At 46.3% G+C, this 17,413-nt stretch overlaps 1 protein-coding gene across 7 annotated transcripts in view; it reads right to left on the reverse strand.

Annotated features, from left to right (window-relative positions):
• The window catches only part of Pax8 (paired box 8), a 57,831-nt gene that overhangs the window by 22,849 nt on the left and 17,569 nt on the right, over positions 1–17,413 (reverse strand). For 4 of the 7 annotated variants that reach the window (XR_002394811.2, XM_013072176.3, XM_013072172.3 and 1 more), the window contains exons 3-4: positions 2,154–2,346; positions 141–338 (exon numbers count right to left, since the gene is read on the reverse strand). Coding sequence is in view for 6 of the 7 variants with exons in the window: in XM_013072176.3 (XP_012927630.1) it covers positions 141–338; positions 2,154–2,346 (391 nt within the window). In the remaining variant the exon portion in view is untranslated. Of the gene's footprint in view, positions 1–140; positions 342–2,153; positions 2,347–17,413 lie in introns of all 7 variants that reach the window. The other 3 variants (XM_004844542.3, XM_087204244.1, XM_021258178.2) reach the window with 2 other exon arrangements.

The raw sequence follows: 17,413 nt of genomic DNA on the forward strand, positions 1-17,413 counted from the left end.
AGAGGTGACACTGTGGACCTGTGTGTGCCTGCCTGACTCTTCAGTTTAAGGCCCTTCTAGCAGGTGCTGTACCCCAGCTGGGCCCTTCTTCTGGTCTTTTTCAAGGTTCTTCCTAAAACCTGGGGGGTTCTATCCCTCACCTGTTGATGGAGCTGACACTGGGCACAGTGTCGTTGTCACAGACACCCTCAGCCAGGAGCCGGTCTCGGATCTCCCAGGCGAACATGGTGGGGTTCTGCCGCTTGTAGTCCCCAATCTTCTCCACCACCTTGGGCGTGGCCACCTTGGGCTTGGAGCCCCCAATCACTCCAGGCCGGATGCTGCCAGTCTCGTAGTACCTACTCCAATAGAGAACCCCAGAGAATTACCCAGTAAGCAGGTGGGGTCTTTGGCCAGGAACTTAGCCAGAGCCTCTCTCCCCTCTGAGGCTTTTGGGAAGAGTTATGAGAGTGAGATGGCCCTGAGGCTGGCCTCAAACACTCCACGTACCCAGAACTGCCTGTTTCCCTTGCTTGGGTAGGTTTACTCTGCTGCCAAGCCAGAACCCTCAGCAAAAGCCTTCCCCTGGCTTCTGTCCTTCCCATCCCTCTGGCCAGTCCTCTGTGTCTGCATTTACAGGGTCATCGTATGAGACACAAGAGATGTCCCTCGCACAAAAGGATATTTTTATTAGGTGCAGTGGGGATTCACAATGGCAGAATTCACAATGGTGGCCTCCTCCATCCATTTTCTCTTGGCTAAAGCACAATTGTTCTCTTGGCCATCCTGGGTTTACCCCTCCCTGAGAAGCTAGCTGGGATCACTGGGCCCTTTGCCTTGTCTTGTTGGTTCACCTTTGCTCCCTGCCCTGTCCAAGTCTAAGCTGTATCCTTCACCCCTACTCACTGGTTTCTCCAGGTTACATGGTTCAAGTTGAAGCTCCTTCTCCTGGACTCTGGAGTTGTGGCCTCCAGATCCCTGGCCAGGTCTAGCTCCTTAAACTGAGCCTCTTCTTCCAAGGCCTCCATTACTCCCCTCTCTCCACCCTGCCCCTCCCAACTTGCTGCTTTGACAGAGCTGGGTCACAATACACCCCTCTCCTGGTTACAGAAGCCCTTAGCTCTCTTCTGCTATATTCAGCTTTTTAAAACTCCATTTGCTTGTCACTAGTATCTAGAACTCATCTCCTCTCTGGTGCTTCACAGCCCATCTTGGGAATCCCCTGTTCTTGACCCCAGCAAAAGGCCACATTTTTCCCTGACTGGATTGGGCAGGGAGCCAGGCCTTTCCATGGTTCATGCATAGCCTCTTTTATCCACACAGGGGTTAAAAGAAGGGATCATAGAGCTGAGTCAGCCCCAAGTGCTCTGGTGCAGGGTCACTTCTAATTCTGAAGGCTGGACTATGTGGAAGTCTAGACTACGTGACCCCACCTGACCTTTAAGTCAGCCATTCTTAGCCATAGATACAGAGAACTGGAATCGTTGGGAAGACAGGTGACTAGCACTATACCTAAACTTGGGCCCATTCTCCTGAATTGTTCTGGGCTGGAGTCTAAATCCTGATTTCTTGTATTGTTTAAATTAAGGTTCCCTGGGTATGGCCAGGGCTATAAGTATTGCACTGGTTCTTACAGATTGATGATTCTCAATCGTTAGTGTTCTTATATGTTTCCTGCCCACTTCATAAGAATCACAGCATCCAGGCCCTGGCCCCTGAGAGGCTGATTCACAGCAGCTGGCTGGGCCTGGGAATATGAATTTCACCAAATAACCCCAGTACTTCTGTTGCAGATGCTGTGGGAGAAGCACAAACTCACATTCCTCCTGAAACACTAAGCCACCTCTCACTGTCCCTTCCCCAGGGGCTTCATTTTTCTAGGTCTCAGCAGGGGAAGGACCATTGGAAAGGGTTCTCCTGCCTGAGGAGCACATGGCAGGATTGATATGGATTGAAAGTGAAAAGAGAGAAGAAACTAAAGCAAGAAGAAATAAAGGAAGAAGGAAGGATAGGAAAACAACAGAAGAGCAGTGACAGGCTGAAGTACCACCTCAGCCTGTTCAGATCTCAGGACCAAAGCTGGATATCGGGAGCAGCCCCTTAGTTTCTGGAAGTGTGAGTCTGCTTGTGGTCACAAGGGTGGCAGGCAGATGTATGATGAATTTCGTGCTTACCTGCCAAGGATCTTGCTGACACAGCCATGGCTGACACGGAGCTGGCGAGAGATGTCGCAGGGCCTCACACCCTGATGGGCCAGATCTACGATGCGTTGGCGGACCACTTCCGGTAGGGGTCTGCCATTCACAAAGGCCCCTCCCAGCTGGTTCAGCCCTCCATGGCCTAAAACGACAACGTTCCCAGGGACAGCTGTCAGGGTCAGACAGGGAGGTTGGGTGAGAAGAAACCATGAATACGAGTGCTGTGTGTGTGTGTGTGTGTGTGTGTGTGTGTGTTACCATGACTGTGAACTCTTGGTCAGAGCTTCTCACTTCCTTGGGAATGTGGCATGAATGGTATGGAGAACTTATATTCCCCCCAACCATGTGATGGCTGCAGAGAAGTACATCATAATTGGGGACTGTGTGTCTGCCCTGTTTCCTTCAGACCCTCAGCCCTTCACTCCAAATATCAATCCCCTATCTTCTTTCTCCTTCTGAAAAAGCATGTGAAAAAGGAAGGATTCAGCATCTTTCTACACTGATACTGAGCCAGGTGGCCTTGGGAAGGAAATCCCCTCTTTGTCCTGGGTTTTCTTTCCTTTTCTGAAAATGAAGGCTGAGAATGAAATCAGGGTTTCCCCATTTCTCTTTTTTCCTCAGAACCACAGAACCAGATCTTAAAACATCATTACAAACACAGAAGAATAGAAACAGCTCCTCTGGCTGCTACAGAATGGACCAGGACTATCTTGGGGTGGCCCACCTGAGTGACCAATCAGAGCACTGAAAACAATGAGCAGAGACCTCACCAGGATGCATCCCAGTGGGTTCCAAGACTGCCACCTCATGCTGGAGGCAAGTTTGCACAGTATACAGATATGCCACGAGATAAGCCAAGTCACAGCTGTGTTTATGACTTGGCCTCTGCCCTCTGGCTCCAGCCTGTTTTTCATTCATCTAGTCAAATCATTACTTATTGAGTGCCTACTTTGTGATAGGCACTGCAGCATGTTTGACAGATGCTGAGGTGAGTAAGGTAGGCTGGATTACCTGCTCTGGTCTTACAGGGTTTATCATAGTAGGAGCCCAGACCAGCAAACAGTCAATGAACACCTCTCAAGACCTCTTCTGAGCATGTAGAGGATTATGGGAATCTGGGCAGGGGGTCTCAGCCTAGTCAGGGACCTGCAGAAGTGTTACTCGAAGTGTCTAAATTGAGACTGAAGGTGAAGAGGTGCTACTCAAGTGAGAGACAGAAGGCAGGGAACTTGTCCAGACATGTGAACAGCATGTGAAGCATGTGTGCGGACTTCAAGGTAAGAGGGAAGGTATCTGTTTGATTAACATATTCAGCTCTATGAAATCACTAGAGCTATGTCAGTCTAATTTCAGGGGCAAGATCTTTATTTTCCAATGAAGAGACTAGATGTGGAGACTTTTGATGACTTGATTTATATGACTTAAATGACTCATTATAAGAGGAGGAGCCAGGACCCAACCAAAGTTAACGGCTCAGCTCGGTGCGGCTTCCTGGGTAAGCCCTTGTTGTGTGGCCAGAGCTGATCTTGGAAGCATGGGTTGGCCCTGCACACTTGCGGTGAGGGTGCTATGGCTTAGGTATGAAAGATATCTTTTCACACCAGGGCTGTAATTTGGGGGATCTGCCCAGGGGGGATCAGAACCCTAAGTGGGTGGGGGGTGGAAGTCAGAGGGAGCAGCTAGCGGGAAGGAAGAGCTACACAGGTTTTCTGTGTGAGCCAGTTAAAACTATTTATGGCCAGGGGTGGGAGTGCCTTTGCTAGGCACACAGTGCCCATTATCACCCACTGACTTAGCACATTCAGATCTGCCTCAAAATGTCTCCTCAGGGGCCCAAGCTATCTTCTGCAGAGCAGTCAATTTACCTTAAAAACAAAACAAAAAAAGGGCTATAAGCCTCTGCTCTGGGCAATAGGCAGGAAGAAAAACCCTTTGGTCAAACACCCAGCATGAGGGACGTGATGATCCATCATCCTGGTGGAGGCCACTGGTGAGCTTGGATGCAGCTTCACATTCTAGGCAACACATCCCACTGAATGCTTTTCCACCAGCACTGGGTGAGGTCTGAGAGGCTTCCAGCATATCCCAGATGGTAGACTGAGTGACCCCTATCCACTCCTGAGCCCATCCTGCTGTCCCCTTCACTGGCCACACTGCCATTTGTGGAATATACCACTCACCATCATGGTTGCCTTCCAGCTCTTTTTCATCCTGATACTGAACACCAGGGGGTGCCAGACAGCTACTCACACACAGGCAAGACCCTTGGGGTCCAGCTTTGTCCCCTTTTTTCCAGAACTTTTGCTACTGTGTCCACCGAGCTTAGGTGTTTGTAAGATCTCTATATCTGGAAGCGAGGTTTCCTGTACTTGGGGGTTCTTCTCTTTAGCAAAGTTGTGGTTTAAAAGAATGCCATTTCTGGGGGCATGAGTTGGATATTTTTCCTTAAAATACAAAACAAACAAACAAAACTATCCTACTATCCTATTTCTATATTGCAAGATGTACAGGCTACTGTCTTAAATTATGAGGAAGGACTCCTTGGTATCTTTAGGTACTGAATCCCTCAGGAATCCTCCTGAAGATTATTACTACATCTCCAGTGTCTTTGTAGTCCCATCTCTGGCTCTTGAACTGTGAATTCTCTGGAGCTTTATTTTACAGGTGTCTGAATGATTTTGGGTTACTGTGGAAAAAGCCTTGGGCCAGACTCCTCCTTTTCCTCTACCAGATTTAATCGTATCATTTGAGAAAGTGGTTCTGTTTGTTTTTGTTTTCAACTGCAGGCTTTGTATCTATTGAATGGAGCTTAACAAATTTCTAGTTACACTTGTTGCTGACCTATACCACCTGCTGTAAGAAGACACGGGTGAAGATGGAGAAGTGTGTGGTTAGCTGAAAAACTTGATATGAATGTAAAATTTTTCTGATATTTAATATTCATGTGGTTGCATGCTATGACCTGAGCTTGGCTGTAGGACTACAGTGGTTATTCTCACACCTCGGTATGTGTTAAAACCACTTGGGAGATTTGTTTGAAACTGCTGAACTCAATGCCCTGAGTTTGTGAATCAGCAGTTCTTGGATGCAACCAAGAATTTGTATTTCTAAGATGTTTCCAGATGTTTCCAAATGTAAGAGAACAACTCCTCAAATTCCTTCTCTCCCTCCACTGTCTTGTAAGAATATTATTTCTACAGTTTTGTTTTCACTTCTTTTCAGATCAAAACACATATTAACCAAGTACCCATGATGACTCAAGTACAAAGGACTGGGAACACAGCCTTGTGCAAGACAAGAAGGCTGGCCTTCAAGGAACTTAAAACCTTTTAGGGATACAGTTAGATAAGTTGGGAATTACCATGTAAACTCCCACGAAAGAGGTCAGTCTAGGTGCTGGTGGGGGCCATAGGTAGTCAGAGTGAAATTGCATGGAGGAATGAGCAAGAGGAAACCAAATGAAAATGTTTCCATAGGAAGTAGAGGAAAAACTCCATGCTTAAGGTACTTGGTGCTTTGAGGAAGCTGGAAGACATTTACTGTGGCTGTAGGACAGGCAGGAAGGGGAGTTTGGAAAGGGCCATTGGTTGCCTATGGTTTGAGGCTTTGAAGTGAGTCTCTGTAATGGAAGGACTTTTGTCTTCCCTGGGTCTGGTGTGGGGGAGTGCACTCTCCTCAGTGAGTCACCACCAAATGCCCAGAGGTGGGTGCAGGCTTCCTTCCTGCCCTGGGGAGGGCCTGGCAACCACTGTGCTGAGCCCCTTTCTGTGCTGCTCTGCAGACGGGTGGGCCTTGAGGCCGGAAGCCAGCAATGAGTAGGAGCCCCCTGGCTGAGTGAGAGGCAGGTTGAGGGGAAGGTGTGAACCAGGAGGAGGTGTGAGGCTTCATAAGCAAAGGCCCTCTGCAGGTCTGGAGCATTGTGGTTGGGGAGGGGTGGGTGTGTAGAAGGAAGACAAGACCACTTGGCTGGATACAAGCAGGTTCCTGGGTGCAAAGTACTCAGGCAGGGAAATGCAAGCTTCCCCAGGTCAGACAGGACTTGTCCTAGAGTAAAGGTGGTGAAATCCTGTAATATTAGCACTCTGGGAGGCTGAGGCATGCGGATGGCAAGTCTGAGCCCACTGAATAAAAAATAGCAATGGGGCTAAGGCTGATGTTGTAGCTCAGTGTAAAAGCTTTGGGTTCAATTCCTAGTCCCCTCTCCTCCCAAAGAAAGGGTTTTGAAGCTCTGCAAAGCTCTAGGTAAAGCTTGGTGTCCAGAAATGTGTCCTTTGGAAAAGTGACATTTGGGTAGGGTCAAGATCTTTCTTTGATAATTTTTTCACCTCTTAGAAGGCTCTTCGGAGTAGGGATGGTAAAGGAGAAGGAGGCCCATTAGTTAAAACTCTCGTTACATGCACTGACATCAAACTTTTAAGATAGGAGGGTACTTTTCTCACGTCCCCACCATCCTTTCCACAAGTCCCTGCATAGCACTAACTGCACTTGAACAGTAGCATTATGAGTTTAGATTCTTTGGTGAGTTCCTCAAGGGCATGGGCCCTGTCTTTGTTCATCTGGGGTTTGCTCAGTGCTTCAGTGTCCACATGCCATGAAAGAATGTTTTACATGTGGTTGTTACAGGGATTCCTAGGACTCCCCACTGTGGTTCCCCCAAATCTCACATTCTAGTACTTTCCTCTTTTTCCATCTGCTTCATCCCTTGCAGCTCTGCTCAACCTTCACGTGGCAATAGTTCAATGTGTTGATCTGCAAAAATTTTCATTTAACTATCTGAAGTTTTTTTTTAGTTTCAAAGAGGGTCTGGTGGGTGTGAGCTTGAGTCTTGGCAGGGCTGTAGCGAGAGGTACAGGGGCTGCTTCTGGGGTGTAGGCTTCAAATCCAACTATGCCTATTGCCTTGACCATGCTCACCAGTCTTGGATGCCCTTAGCCTGGATGGTGTTGTTACCATCCCTAGCATGCTCTCTTGCACAAGTATGTTTTCTCCTCTGTAATCTTCCAGCTGCTCCCCTTGACTTGATGCCTTTCTAAAATAAAGGCCAGGGCCTCTGTTTCCAACTGTTCCCTGTCCCAATACCATGGAATCCTGGTGTCCCAACTCCACACATGAGCCCACTCCACCATTCATGTGAGTTACCTGGATACATTAGACCCTTGAACTAGGACAAAAAGGGGCTGGCATGCTGGGAAGCACCATTATGCACCTGGTTTGTCCCCATCATGGTGCATCACGATCATGCCTGATGCCTCTGCCTCCCATTTGTCCTCCTAAGGTGGACTGGAGAAGAGAGACAGTAGCTAGGCAAAACTGCTGCTTATGTTTCTTATTCACTTTTCATTGATTTCTCATCCTGCTACCTATTCTGGAAACCTGCTCTATAAATTGTCCTTTATGTTATTTACTTCTCATTTTCTACAAGGTCCTTTCTCTGGATCTACAAATGCAAGTAAACTAGTCTATGCTGCCTTGCTAGCCTTACCTGGAAAAAGAAATTCTTTCCTTGACTATGAAACTCTTTCTTCTTATTGTTTTCAATCAAATGTCTTAAGAAGCAGTCACACTTGCTGTTCCCATTGCTTCTATTTCTTCTTTTCCTATTTAACAATCAACTTACTCTTATGTCTAATGCTTAGCATATGCTTGAACACTTGGTGATGGGTGGGTGGTGAGAGTGGAGGGTGCTGTGTTCTCCCTCTGGAAGAGGTTTCCATGAAAATGCCATCTCCTGTCCCTTATACCTTTAATGGAATTCCTTTCTATCATTTGTTACATTATATCTGTTTTGTTCCCAGGTTTCTCTAAAACCTCAGTGCTGCTCCCACTCCACCAGGGTGACTCCGGTGACCCTACTCTTACTGTTCTACTTTCTAAACATTTGATGACATTATGGGCACTTCAGGTATCTTTAATCCAGTCTTCCCTCCACTTTTATATTCATCTTCATATTGGAAATGTCCTCTTAGGTGATAAAGAGGCTCTTCCTCCACTGTTTTCTTGATTAGTGGCAACACTAGTGCCCTGCAAATGTAGAGCCTGCCCCCTGCAGGCTTCCTTCCATCACACTCACTGTCATTGGCCTTTTGGATGTCTTTGGAATTATCAGTGGGTAGGTACCCTGCCTTGAGGCCTTTGCACATGCTCTTCCTTCCACCTGCACCTCTTATCTCCTCCTCTTACTCTATAGAGTTCAGCACTGAGTTGTTTCATCAGGTGCCTTTGCTTTATCCTACAAAGTGTGTTAGGAGCTCTGTTCAGCTACTTCGTAGTATCTTTCACCTTTCTTGCATAGCATTCATCAAATATGCCTGTTGTTTAAAAAACGTGGTTGAAAATGAGAGAAATAAAGACTTTAATTGTCAAGGGAATGGGTGCTGGGGAGGCATCACAGATGAATTTAATCGCTTTTGTAGGTACGAAGTTTTTACAAAATTATATGTATGCATAATGACTGTCTTCTCCCACTATACTGAAGGCTCCATGAGGACAGAGATGCTTCTACTTTGTTCAATATTAAGCTGTATGAGGTGCTCAGTAAATACATACCACATGAATTAACCAATAGCCTTAGGTTATTACCCCCATATAGAATATTCATCAAACCATATCATTTTTGTCTCCTGAATATTTACACCAGTGCCTACTTCCCATCTCTCCTCAGCATTCAAACATCCATGTATTCATTCATCCGCTCACATATATGTTACATATGTACCATGTACCAAGCACTTCCGTAGAATTGGTCCCTACCTTTATTGAGTTTCTAGTCCAGTGATAGGTAGCTTAGGATAGGTATGTTTAATAGGTAAAGGGCAAATAAATGTACAATTGCTACTTGGGATAAGGTCTAAGAAGGATACAATCAGGTGAAGTGTTAAAAAATAATGAGGGAAGGATGTGAGATGAAGTTAGTTGAAGGCAATCAAGGCATTTCTCTCTAAGTGACATAATTTGAGTGGAAGGTGAATAGAAGTTAACTAGTCACCTGCACTCATTGGTCTCCATCCAACCTTGCACAAGTATCCTTTTACCATGCAGCCAGGGAACAACATATCCAAATCTAAGTCTGGCCATATCTCTCTCATGTTTAAACACCCTTCTGAGGCATGGCACCATTTCCTTCATGGTAAAATCCAAGTTACTAAATCTGGCAGTCAATGCCCACCATAACCTAACTGGATTTGCTCTCTACCTCATTTCTTACCTGTCTAAGCCAGGAACTTGATATTGTAGCAACACAAAATTGCTTGCTGTTGTTTCAGAGCATCTGACTTCTGCCCTGGGTCCCTGTTCATGCTCATACACTGGCTATGGCCTGCTGTTTACATGTTTGCTCCTTGAGGGATGACACGGCTTCTTTATCTCTGAAACCATAATATCTACTGTAATGCTTGGTACATAGGGGATACCCCATAAATGCTGATTGAATTTGTTATTGGAAGGGAAGAAAGAAAGAAGGAAGGAGAGGGGGAAAAGAAGCAAGGTGGACAGATAAGGAGGGAAGGAGGCAGATCTGTAACAAGTTGGATGAAAGCCCACACATTTTTTTGCCTAAAACAGGATTCTGTTTTCCTCATACACATACATGTTAGACATGAGTTGCTTAAAGAAGGAGTTCCAGATATCACAGCTCAGGAAAAAAGAGGGTTGCCTTGCTGCGGAAGGAGCCCGGGAATGAATGCAGAGGTCTCCCTGTTGGCGTCTACATAAAGCCTTTGATGTCAACATCAACTGTGTGAGCACCTGTGGGGCTCACACTTTGATGAGGGCCATTATGGTTGACTGTGGCAGCATGCTCTCCGGGAGCACTCTGTGTGATAAGTGCTATTGTCACCACTTTACACCACTGGAAAACTGTCATTAACATGGATCTTTAAATTCTGAGCCAAGAAGCCTTTCCCTTCTATTTCTGGCTAGGGAGAACGATGTGGGTGATCTTCACAGACTCTGCCCTCATGGGACTCATAGCTCTGTTGGGGATATTTCAACATACATCCAGGGAGATAGTTCAAGCTAGGGAGGATATTGGGTTGGTGGCAAAAGCTACCCTTCCTGAGAACTCAGACATCACATTCCAGAAGTTTCTGACTTATACTATGGGAAGTGTTGCCCTTTAAGTCTGCCACGATCCAGTCAGTACAAAAGAAACTGGTTGCTGGTTCTCATTACCAAGGAGCTCAGGACAAAGACATGCTCGCTCTTGCAATTTTCTTTCCTCAGACTTCTTCTGGTATGAGATATGTATGAGACAAGGCATAGTCAGGAAAAAGAAACTTATTCCTAGGAATTTCGACACAAGGCTTTTAATACAAGGAATTATCAGATGTGGGAGGAAGATCAGAGCACAAAGGAGGAAAAGAAGTAATTCTGAGATACAACCTGAATAGCCCAATCAAAACTCCAGAATGTGGACCAGGGATGTAGCTCAGTGGTGCCTCGCCTGCCTGGCAAGTGCAACATCCTGAGTTCAATTCCTGGTACTGGAAAAAAAAATCCAGAATGTGCAATGTTCCAGAACCTAAAACTTTTTGAGCCCAACAACACATCACAAATGAAAAGTTTCATACCTGACGTGTATGATGGGGGAGAGGGAGAGAATTCATCCATAGGAATATTATATAAAGTTACCTAAGGGTTATGTGTATATAGTGCATACGAAACATAAATGAATGTCATGTTTAGACTTAGCTCCCATTCACAAGATATCTCATTATGTATATTCAGCTATTCCAAAATCTAATAAAGTCTGAAATCAAAAGCACTTCTGATCCCAAACATTTAAAATAAAGAATACACAACCTATAATAGCTGCACGAAGTAGCCACTGCCCCTAGTGCTGGAGGAAGCAAAGAGAAGACCTAGAGGGATCAGAACCTAGAGTCTTGAAGGAAGGGTCCATGGGCTGGGGACTTGGCTCTCCCAGACATATGAGTCTGATCTGGAAGACCAGGAGTCCAGATTGACTGTTGCTCTGAGGCATCCAAGCACAAGAACCACTTGGAAAAAGAAAGAAGTCGCTCTACCATCCTCCATCCTTCTACTGCCAGCCCAGTGCCCCTTTATCAGTCCTTCACAGAAGCTTAAACTGATAGGCAGCTTTCAAATCTGCCCTCTTGCACTGATGCGTGGATGAGGTTCATATATTCATTTATTTTCATTCCCTGAAACTGTTTAGGTAGCGATTAGGAAACCTCTGCTTCACCTCTAATTTATGACCTTGGAATGAACTTCACTTCCCTCTGCCTCTCCTGCTAGGCATGCTGTTCACCATTACTATATCCACCTTGACCACCACTCCTTCCATAACAGGCACTGCCCCCCACATTGGGAATAGAAGGGGATCAAGATAGATGGGTCTCTGCCCTCTTGGAGGTTAGGATTTTTTATGCCGGATTCTTTCTGTAATACTTTCAAGTTAATTTTTCATATCTTAGCAGAGACAAATCTCCCCCACCCCATCTGCCCCTCTTCTTGCTTGGATTATTTTCTATCCTCACTCTTTAAAAATCCTTAGTGATGAGAGAAGGCATGGTTTTGAATGCCTTGAGGGGCAGGAAATAATGCCAGCTTCTCTCTTCCTCTCCTGGAGCGCATGACTAGGTGGTTATTTATTGACTTGTGGTGTTCTTGTTGATGTTTCTCCTAGTCTGCTGGGCTTTGTCCCTCTTCCAGGCCCTCCACACTCTTCAAAGAACCAGGAGGATCAATTCCAATTTTCTATAGTCTGAAGTTCTGGCAAATCTAAGAGGGGCTCCCAGTAGGATCAGAATTTTGGATGTTGTTGCTTTGGATCAGCCCAGGGTGTGGCTGCAATGTGAAAACATGGCATTGTTCTTTAATCCCCAACCAGGGCAGAGGGTTGGGTAAAGGCAGAGGGAAGGAGATGCAGAATGGATAGAGTTTTCTCTCATATTAGACTATAGCTGGGCAAGATGAAACTTGGCTGGTATTTCAGAAGGGGATGGAGGAAGGGAGGAAGGGCTCTCTTCTGTCTTCAGCCCCTCTCCCCAGTTAGTCAGAATTTTGGAATAATCATCACAGGCAGCATTGTGTGATGTGCCAAGCTGAGCACCATAATCCATCTTTCCATTTAATTCTCATGACAGCCCATTGAGGCAAGAAGCACATCACCCCATTTTACAGGTAACAGAGGCGTGTGTGTAATTCTCCTAAGACTGCCTCACTACAAAGGAGCAGAACTGAGCCTCATGCTGAGGACTCTCAGACACCAAAGTGAAGACTCTGTACCACAGGGCTCCTGCCCCTCTCCCTCCTGCCACCACTCTAGGCAGCAGCCTATTAATCCAGGTATAGCCAGACACTTTGCAGAGAGGGAGCATGCTCTTGCACAACCTACCAAACGTAGCTACTTTCCAGAATCCTCTCCAGGTTTTCATCTCTTTGGAGCCTAACTTTTCCTTTTCTGATTTTCCTCAGTGAGAGAATAATCCTAATTCTTTTATATTTCCCTCTTCTCTTCCAAGTAGGCTCATTCTCCCCCATTCTCTTTGTTCACACCCAACTCGATCCTTTTCCTTCCCAATCTCCTCTGCTCTGGGTTTTTATGCCTCTGTCTTCAGTCTTCCATTTGCTTAGCTTTCTTTTATTTCCACCCCATGCTGACTGCCCCCTCCCTACTGTCACCAGCTCTCAGCCCTTTTGTGGCTCCTGTCCCTTTCTGTCAAAGATGGCAGACCCCTCCCATGCCCCCTCTCCCCTATCCATTCACCCTGAGTCCTCCCTCAGTCCCCCTCCACTGGCTCCTTTGGCCATCCCCCTTCCCTGCATAATCTTTATTGCCTGCATGGCTGCTCAAGTTCCTTATCCCATCTTCCCCTCAAAGGCATTCGCAGCTCGGCTGTTATTCTTGTATTAGCATCAAACCCATTAAAGCTAATTTGTTTGCCCTAATCTCCATTTATTTTTCCCTAGTTGATATTAGATTTCCCTTTCTATTGCTCCAGCATGATTTTCTCTTTGTCTTCCTAATGGTCTACCCCCCTCTCTCTTCCTCTATTAATCTGGTTGGCTTCACTGTGTGGTTTCCAGGCCTTTCTCCCCGCCTCCCCCAAGCCCCCAGATTAACCCTGTCACCTCCTTCCCTGGAAGGGTCCTCTCCGGTGTGGATTTCCAGGGATGGAGCTGCTGCAAATGTCAGCATCCTTCTAGGCTCCCTGCTCATCCTGAGCCCCTGACCTTTCCAGAAGTCAGGAAGCCTTGGGCCCACCAAGGCCAGAGAGCTGGCAGCAAGTGGGACACACAGGCCACACTGCACCTCAATGTCATCAAGTCCAAGAGTTCCCTGGGTAGGGTGACCATTGGAGCTCTCTGCAAGATTTCTGGAGGCCTTTGTCAACTTCATTAAAGCCTGTGAATTCTATCTGTAGGCCAAAGAGTAGGGGCCACTTTTTCCCCATGGCTGAGACTCACACTGTTCCCCAAGCAGGAGGTCCACTTGCTCCCCTTCCTGAGGGGGGGAGTCCCCTCTGTGGGTGTGACTTTGAGTGTGGCTAATCTACTCCCTGTACTCAGGCCTTTGGGGACCTGAGCAAAGAGGCCTGCTAGGAACAATATCTAGGAACTTTCTCTCCCTGCTGACATCCTGTCTACAGCTCCTTGTCTAAGTCTCAGTATTCAGGCCTTGCCTGGATGCTGAGCAACTGGAGGGCAGGTGTGCCCAGGCTCACCTCCTAGGGAACAGAGCACTGCTTCCGGCCCAACTGCACACCACATAGAAGTCACTGGAGGAGTTCCAAGTTCTGGAACTTTCCACCTCAGTCAGTCCAACCAGTCTTTTGGCTGGATGTCCTGGAATCTGCGTTTTTTTTTTTTGGTACGGGGATCGAACTCAGGACCTTGCGCTTTCAAGGCAGGCGCCGGAACCACTGAGCTAAATCTCTGGTGGAATCTGCATTTTTAAAGCTCCTCCTGTGATTACCCAGAGTTTGTATCTACGCAGTAGATGTCAATAACTATGTATTGAAAAGTTAATGAATTAATTGAGCACGAATTTCCTGTTAGGGCTCCTGGAGGGTTACTAGAGGTCACTTTGTGGCTCCTTCCACTGAGCTTCCTGGAGGTTGTGGACGCCCAGTGTCAGACATCTGGGCTGGGGGAGGACCCTCTTGGCTGCACAGCCAGGGCCAGGGCTCTGCATTTGGGAGTGAGGGCCAGCTGCTGAGCACACACTTTGATACTCCAGGCTGGTGCACAAACTGCCTTGCTGCTCCCTTGCTCCCCTTGGGGTCAGAGGCCTGTGGCTATGAATGCTGTATTTTAACAAATGAGTTGATATTAAAGTACTTTTCAGTTCATTAGATTTCAATTCAATGAGTGCCCACTCTCTGTGTAATAACATTCTAGCAGGGAGGTATATGGCAAGATGGTTACTGAGTAGAAGACAGTCCTGTCCTTGAGAAACTTACAAGTTAATTACAAGTTAATAACCTTTGATGGGTTATAGAACCTTAAAATTTTTCATTCCATTTACATGCACTATCTCCTTTCCATAAGCAGCTCTGTGGAATACCCATGCGGATTATGCATGAGGGTGTGTGTGTGTGTGTGTGTGTGTGTGTGTGTGTGTGTGGTGGGGATGGGGGTTATATGCTAAATAATCTAGGTCCCCAAGACATATGTTGTCATGTGCTGCTAGGTTCTATAGCTCAGAATTACAGTGTTATAAATATGGGTTTAGTGGGCACTGATTTAAAAAAAAATAGATGAGGGAAGTAGAAAGGTGGCTAGAAGAGTCCCTGGTGGGACATGGAAACATGAGAGTGGAGAGAGGGAGAGTGGAGAGTGAACTGTGGAGAGTAGAGTATGGAGAGGGAGAAAGAGAGAGGAAGGAAGAGGGAGAGGGTGTGGAGGCAAACAACTATATTGGGGTAATGTGACTGAGAGGACAGAAGTGTGAAGGAGTCTTAACTATAATGAAATCACATGAAGTAAAGAAAAGAGGACTCTTCCCTCACTGAGAGAGTTGAACTTAATGGCCTCTAACTCCTGGGATTCTCTGCTTCTGACATGCTAAGATATAAGATGATTGACTGGCTCGGGAAGGAGTTAAGAGTGGGCTGATGCCTGAATCACAGGCACAGTTAGAAAGCCTGTGTGTGTGTGTGTGTGTGTCTGCATGTGTGTTGTGTGTTGTGTGTGTGTGTGTGTTCACCTGCCCCCATCTCTGAGTGTGTAAGATTTGAATGCCTTGAGGCAGGGCAGGAGGGGGGCCTGGCTGTCTCGAAGAGCAAAACTGGTAGGAATAAATGAAGAACTGCTTTTTTGAGCACAACATACCAAGCAAATCTGTGACAAAACTGCACACCTGTGATTTCCACACCTATCGACAACTGCTTCCCTAGAACCTGGCACCATAGCAAAGGTGATTTTTCTAAAACCACAGTCACCACTGCAGAAGAAAACAGGAGGGGACTGAGGGGGCAGATGCCATCTGTAGGTCCACAGGTTGTGGTTTGGGGGGAGAAACGTTAGGGTGCAGAGAGTCAGGAGGCCTGGCTTCCTCAGGCTCTATGACCTGTAACAGTGCAGATCTCTACCTCAGTTTCCATGGAACAGAAGATCTTACCAGTCCTGATATTGGCAACTCTGGGATTGCTCAGGAATAGGGGCCAGAAGCCTCCAGAAAGCAGAACAGAGAGAGCTCTTTGGGGCCTTTGAGCAGATTCCCCACACTACTGGGGTGGCCCTGAGGCTGCTGGAAGATGAGAGAAATAGCACCTGGTGGGCCCTTATGAGAGCTGCAGTCAAACAGAATATCGAGGGGGACGTGTTCCCTATCTATGCCGGACACTTCTAAGAGTATCCCAGGTGGGAAGCAGAGACGACCTATCGAATGTCACAGACTCACCGTCTGGCAAAGCCAGAACAATACTTACATTTTCTGACCTAGATCCATCCTCTTCACTCCACTATCTCCTAGACCCTTTGGGATCTAAGTGCCATCTTGGCAGAATGGAGGAAAAGATGACAGGAATCGGGCAGGATTTATTCTGGATCAAGGTACACTCTGAAAGATTATGGGTTTTCTTATCAGCTTGTTTGCTCACCATTTTTATCTTCTTAAGTGTTGAGCCCAGATGTGAGGCTCTCATTTGGGGGTTCTGGGTTTGGGAGAGCAACTAGAAAGGTTTTGGAGGCCAATGTTGGCTTCTCCTCTTGTCCATGTCAGTTCCAGACCAGGGTTTCTGTAGCTCCTGTCACTGAGACCCAAAGTAGTTGGGGGTCAGGTCAGGGATGCATATGGGCTGAGTTGGACCAAAGACACGCAACATTCAGGTTATTATAAGTTGAATTGTATTTCCCTCAAATTCATATAGTATTGCAGTTCTAACCACCCACTACCTCAGAATATGGCCTTATATGGAAACAGTGTTTTTGCAGATGATTACATTAAGATGGGGTCATGAGGATGGGCCCTAATCTAATATGATCAAGCCATTATAAAAAGAAGAAATGATGACTCAAGGATAGACAGGACACACACCATGTAAAGACTGGAGCTGTGTTGCCCCAAGCCAAGGAGTACCCAAAATTGCCAGCACACCACCAGAAACCAGGAGAGAGGCATGAAAATGATTCTTCCCCCATGACCCCCAGAAGCAGCCAACACTGCAGACACCTTGATTTGACGAGTTTGGCTTTCCAGAACTGTGAGAAAAGAAGTTTCTATTATTTAAGCTACTGAGCTTGTTCTACTTTGTCACAGTAGTCCTAGCAAACCAATGTGTAAATCTATAGTTTTTAACCCTGAGGTGGACACAGTAGGTATCTGGGCTGCTCTCCTGGGATATTTGGCTGCCCCTACAGCATCCCTCCAAGTGACTCTCCAGTATCACCAATTCTATCAGGCAGGCAGAGGAAAAGGGCTTTCTAACATCTGACCCTTTTTAAGTTACCTTCTTCTCTTGACATCACTATGCTTCCTATAGAACCTTGTCTTTTTTCTTGACCCATCCCTCATATGGCAAAATAATAATAATAGTAATAATAATAATAATAATAGCATTAATAAATAAACACAGCAGAGCCTCCAGGAAGTTGTTCATTACTCATGACTATTGGGCTAGATTGGCCCTAGTCTGCCAGAACCTCCATACTTCTCCTTTTGAGAACTTTTCAACACTGGGTCCTGTCTAAAGGATGACTATGCATTTACCTAACATTCACATCCCTTTCAAACCACTGTCAAGGGAGTTATTCCTAAATTTAATTCCAAT

This window comes from Heterocephalus glaber, unplaced genomic scaffold (assembly GCF_053883595.1).
Source record: "Heterocephalus glaber isolate CG9 unplaced genomic scaffold, H.glaber_assembly_v1.0 deba00000470, whole genome shotgun sequence".
Taxonomy (NCBI): Eukaryota; Metazoa; Chordata; class Mammalia; order Rodentia; family Bathyergidae; genus Heterocephalus; species Heterocephalus glaber.